Source organism: Bufo bufo, chromosome 1 (assembly GCF_905171765.1).
Source record: "Bufo bufo chromosome 1, aBufBuf1.1, whole genome shotgun sequence".
Lineage (NCBI taxonomy): Eukaryota > Metazoa > Chordata > Amphibia > Anura > Bufonidae > Bufo > Bufo bufo.
The window spans coordinates 718577741-718583740 of record NC_053389.1 but is presented as its reverse complement, the minus strand read 5'-3'; the positions used below and the strand labels follow the sequence as shown (position 1 = coordinate 718583740).

Below are 6000 nucleotides of genomic sequence, written 5' to 3'. Positions count from 1 at the left end.
ATAAATATGAAAAGTCAGGGCAGGTGAAGAGGCACAGGCACCAGAACAACTGATAACTGCTGGATACACATCCCCCTCCTCTACCGGAGCAACATGCAGGGGGTACTATCATTTAATACAACTGTAAGGCTCCATGGACTTCACTGCTACACATTACAGAAAACCTGAAATGTAGTATGTTATAATTGATTATATTTAAAGGGGTTCTGCACTGTGTTTAAACTGATGATCTATCCTCTGGCGGGGGTCCGACACCCGGGACCCCCGCCGATCAGCTGTTTGAGAAGGCAGCAGCGCTCCAGCCTTCTCACTGTTTACCACCGGCCCAGTGACGTCACAACTAGTATCACTGGCCTGGGCGCGGCTAAGCTCCATTCCCTTGAATGGAGCTTAGCCGCGCCCAGGCCAGTTGATACAAGTCGTGACGTCACTCGGCCGGCGGTAAACAGTGAGAAGGCCGCGGTGCTGCTGGAGCGCCGCTGCCTTCTCAAACAGCTGATCGGCGGGGGTCCCGGGTGTCGGACCCCCGCCGATCAGAAGCTGATGTTCTATCCAGAGGATAGATCATCAGTTTAAACAAAGTGCAGAACCCCTTTAAATGTACTAAAACTGAGTGGTTTGTACCAAGAGAGATTAAGTGCGGTAGCCAGTTTCACGCTCCGGCAGAGAGGAGTTATTTCCAAAAAGAAGGCAAATTCCTAAAAGATGGTAGGCTCTGGGTTATGGCTTTGATGCTGGTTTTATTGCGGACAGCTACCCGCATGGCTCAGATCTCCAGACAGCTGAGGGTACTAGCTGACAGTATGGGTTGTATTCTCATATGGGACCAATTTCAGCTGTCATGAACAGTAATATTAAGAAAAATAGGTTTTGTTTTTTTACTTTAGAGAAATATATCGAGATAACTGGTACAAATTAGACATTTGTATCTTTACCTTTTCAATCTGCTTTTGACTTCGAGAGAGACAACAATAAAATAAAATATTACAGCCCTTGGCTGAGATTGACAGCCACTGAACCCTTTTGCTAGGAAATTAAAATTAACATTAACAGTTTGTTCCCCTCCTAAACAAAAAGACTAGAAGAATTTTCCTGTTATGGACTGAAAACGTTGTGAACCACAAAGCATCATGGGATAGAAGCAAGCATCTTACTGCAGGTGAAGCCCACGGGAGACACTGAGATACATCTATTCTTGAACCACACCCTTCTTTGAATGAAGGGGTAAAGAGAAGGAATATAAACCGTTTATTTTTGGCACGTTCTGCAGAGATCCCTGCAGGATGGCAGAAGCGGGATAGGTTGGCTCTCTGCCTGGACCGGCTTCTTGTCTCATTTTCCTCACACACTCGCTGCATGAGTGGGGGTGCTGGGCTGTTTCAGGCCCATAGTAGAACACAGCCATCCGGCAAAATCCACCTCCTCTTGCTCTGACGTTTTAATGAAGCTGTGAACCTAAAGGACAATCCAAGGCATGTGTTAGTGACAGAAGGAAAAATTGGCGGGAGCCCATGACATGTACGCAAAGAGATTCAGCATTTCACAGACCAGAACATTGACATTTGTTAAATCAGGAAGTCATTACCATGAGCTGTTTGAGGTCGGCTCTCTCTGCCGGATTCTTCACCAAGCTGAAGGAAAAATAAAGAAATAATATTACCAAATGTGACTTCTAATATATGGCACTCTTGTGTCTCACCTGAATTTCTGCTCATGTTAGGTGAATTCATATATTTGCTGCAGAAATTTCTGCAACTGCTCCATTCATCTGAGTGGGATTTGCAGACATCAATGTGCTTTCCACCAGGACAACCCCTGAAAAAAATGTCTGCAACAAATCTGCCAAGTGTGAATACACACTTAATGTGGCATCGGTGTTTAAGAGAAACCTGTCACCATGAAAATTCAGTGTAAGCTACCAGCGGCATGTTATAGAGTGGAAGGAGCTGAGCAGATTGATATATAGTTTATGTGAAAAGATTCAACAAAACTTGTAATTTATTCATTTAAGGCTACTTTCACACTCTCGTTTGGTGCGGATCAGTCACGGATCCGTTCAGATCTGTTTAGAACGGATCCTATTGCATTATCTTTAACATAGCCAAGACTGATCCGTCTTGAACACCACTAAAAGTCAATGGAGGACAGATCCGTTTTCTATTGTGCCAGAATGTGTCATAGAAAACGGATCCGTCCCCATTGACTTACATTGTGTGTCAGAACGGATCCGTTTGGCTCAGTTTCGTCCGGCGGAAACCAAAAAGCTGCAAGCAGCATTTTGGTGTCTGCCTCCGAAGTGGAATGGAGACAGAACGGATGCATTCTGAGTGGATAATTTTCCATTCAGAATGCATTAGGACAAAAATGATCCATTTCGGACCGCTTGTGAGAGCTCTGAACGGATCTCACAAACGGAAAGCCAAAACGCCATTGTGAAAATAGTCTAAATCGCTGCTCATTCTGAGTTAAAGGGGTTGTCCGGGTTCAGAGCTGAACCCGGACATCCCTCCATTTTCACCCCGGCAGCCCCCTGACATGAGCATCGGAGCAGTTCATGCTCCGATGCTCTCCTTTGCCCTGCACTAAATTGCGCAGGGCAAAGGCATTTTTAGGAGTTCCGGTGACGTACCGGGGCTCTCCATGGGGCTGATAGGAACCCCGGTGACGTCACCGGCACTGATGGGCGGGATTTAGCTCTGCCCTAGCCAGTAAAACGGCTAGGGCAGAGCTAAAGTCCGCCCCTCAAAGCCGGTGAAGTCACCGATCACACTGCTGGGCAGAAGTTACCGCCCGGCAGTGTGTTATTGTAAACAAAAGAGCCCGTGCCCTGCGCGATTTAGCGCAGGGCACGGGAGCGCATCAGAGCATGAGCTGCTCCGATGCTAGGCTCAGGGATGCTGCTGGGGTGAAAATAAGGGTATGTCCGGGTTCAGCTCTGAACCCGGACAACCCCTTTAAAGAGGACATTTCATGCGATTTTATTAAGGGAGATATATACCTGTACTTGCTGATGCTGCCACCCTGCTTGATTTTTTTTAAATATGCCCCGCTGGATTTCTCCCGCTCCCTGGCTGTAACGCTCTGCGCTGCGATTGGACAGCGCTACAACCAGGGAGAAGGAGACACCCACGTAGACTCAGTCTCCTCCTCCTTGCGCAGTATTAGCATACTGAGCGGGAGAAATTTGGCGGGGCATAGGAGGCATATTTAAAAAATAAATAAATAAATAAATAAAGCAGTGACCGCATTCCCAAGGCGAGTGTGCACACATAGATAGCCACCCAAATGACTCCTTAGCTCAGATGCAATTTAGATGAATAAATTACAAGTTTTACTGATAATCAACACAAAAAAATACAAACATGAAAATAAAATAAAGTAAAACAGTCTCAAACTGCAATTCCTCCTGGAGCGCAGTAGGTCTATGGTGAGGTAGGTTAGCATTCCCACTTAGTCCTGAATATTATACAAAAGACCACGCAGCTCCTAAATCCACAATGAAGTATCAGTATTCAAAAGGCAGACAAACAGTCTATTTTCAATGCAATTGATCACTGGATAAACAACGGGACTTCCTCTCCACCGTTTTATTAGGAAGCTAAATATTACTAAATATAGGATGTCGAACCCAAAACAAATTGCAAGAGAAGGAGGAAATTGTGATATTATCCACACTAGTTTACGCGGAAAAAAAAAATCTAGTTTTTTTTCCGCAACCCAAAAAAAAATATGAGTGTGTTGAGGCCTTTAAAGGGCTGTCACCCCACTAAACAGATTTTTTTTTTTGTGTACTTATAATCCCCATCATGCGATATTGCTATACCTTATGTTATTAATAATTTTCGTTCAGTAGAAACCCGCCACCTCCTCTTGTTGATTGACAGGGCCAGCCGCGATCTCCTCCTCCGGCCAGCCCTGTCAGCATTTCAAAAATCGCGCGCCTGTGTTGATTCGGCGCAGGCGCTCTGAGATAAGGAGGCTCGCCTCCTCAGCGCGCCTGTGCCGATGACGTCTTCTCTTTCGGTGACGTCATCGGCGCAGGCGCACTGAGGGAGTGCTGAGGAGCCGAGCCTCCTTATCTCAGAGCGCCTGCGCCGAATGAACACAGGCGCGCGATTTTTGAAATGCTGACAGGGCCAGTCGGAGGAGGAGATCGCGGCTGGCCCTGTCAATCAACAAGAGGAGGGGGCGGTTTTCTGCAGCTGCTACCAGCAAGTAGACGCCCTACTTGCTGGTAGAAAGGTAATTAGCATATTATAAAAGTAAGTTTTTTGCTAAATCTACTGAACGAAAATTATTAATAACATAAAGGTATGGCAATATCACATGATAGGGATTATAAGTACACAAAAAAAAAAAAAAAAAACACACACACAACACACACTTTAGTGGGGTGACAGAAGCCCTTTAAGAGAGGTTTATTAAAAGAATTAGAGAAGATATATACATGAACCTTACGTATGGGGAAAGACAGGGTTTGAAGTCATTGGAAAACAATAAGCATATACCGTAGTTATAAAGCCAGCAGATAAGGGGGGAGGGGTGATAGTTTTAGATAAAGAAAAATATGAATATGTGATGCAAGGATTATTACAAGATGAGAAAACATGCAAGAAACTTAAAAAAGACCCGACTATTAATTTAAAATAAGAAATTGAGACGTTGTTATTAAAAAAGGGAAGAGAAGAAATGATTTTAAATAAGAAAGAATATGAATATTAGGGAATTAAGCATCCAGCTATTCCTGTTATCTATTATTTACCTAAGATACATAAGAGCACTATGGATCCCCCCGGAAGACCAATAGTGTCAGGGATTAATTCCCTACAAGTCGCTTGTGTGAATATGTGGATTTCTACCTGCAAAAATATGTAACTGGCACCCCTGCATATGTGAAAGATACAGGGGATGTAATAAAATGATTGACAAATTTTGGTCCCTATACTGAACATGTACTATTTGCGACTGTGGATGTTACATCCCTTTATACAGTAATCCCTAGGGAGAAAGGGAAAAATGTGGTGGATTATTTTATCAAGAAAGATCCTGAGAGGACATCTGAACAGAGGATTTTTATATTTGAATGTCTAGAATTCTGTCTATGCCATAATTATTTTTGGTTCAACGGAAATTTTTAATTTACAGTGCAAAGGGACAGCGATGAGGGCGAAATTCGCCCCCAGTTTCGCTAATTTAATCATGGCCGCGTGGGAGGAGGAATTTATAAGTCCTAAGTTGAGGATACATAGAGATGAAGGGAGGTCTAGTATTTTGGAAAAGATTTATAGACGATTGTTTGCTCATATGGAAAGGGGATATGTTGGGATTGGCAAGATTTTTAGTTTATATAAATGAGAAAAATGAGTCTATTAGTCCCACCTCCATAAATTTTTTGGATTTAAATATTTTTATAGAAGGGGCAAAAATTAAGACCAAAACCTACTTCAAACCGACTGATGTGAATGGGTATATTGAAACCTCCAGTTGTCACCATAAGCCTGGTTAAAAAATATTCCAGAAGGAATATTCCAATATTCCAGTTAAAAAGAGTCCACCGGAATTGTACGGATTGGCAAGATTATGAGGAACAAAGTACATTAATTGAGCAAAGGTTCCTAGAAAAAAGAAAAAAAACTTTTTGCAAAAATGTAAAGAGGATGTGGTGAAAGAAGGGGAGAAAAATAAAAATAAAGAAGAAAAGAAGGGGGAAAACAAAATGGCTCCTGCAAAGGAAAGAAAGGAGGAATTGGAGAATGGGAGGGTTAATCCCAGAAAAAACTACTATAACCTTCAGAAAAGCCCCAAATATTAAATACAAATTGGTGAATAGATTTTTTTACCTATTAATCAACAAAAACAAACACCAATTCACATGGTGCGGTTTTTGTGCACCTTGCAAGAACCATCCAAAGGGAAATAGACAAAACGGAATCTATTGTTGAATGGATTAGGCGGTGGCTGAGGGACAGACAACAGAGGGTTGTAGTCAATGGAGTATAT

The 6000-nt window shown here is 43.0% G+C and overlaps 1 protein-coding gene across 1 annotated transcript in view; it reads right to left on the bottom strand.

Moving 5' to 3' along the window:
• Positions 1 to 1039: 1039 nt before the first annotated feature.
• Positions 1040 to 6000, bottom strand: part of MAP2K1 (mitogen-activated protein kinase kinase 1) — a 78152-nt gene continuing 73191 nt past the window's right edge. Inside the window, exons 10-11 of the mRNA XM_040414296.1 lie at positions 1586 to 1631; positions 1040 to 1455 (exon numbers count right to left, since the gene is read on the bottom strand). Of these exons, the coding sequence (XP_040270230.1) occupies positions 1342 to 1455; positions 1586 to 1631 (160 nt within the window). The 3' untranslated portion in view covers positions 1040 to 1341. The remainder of the gene's footprint in view (positions 1456 to 1585; positions 1632 to 6000) is intronic.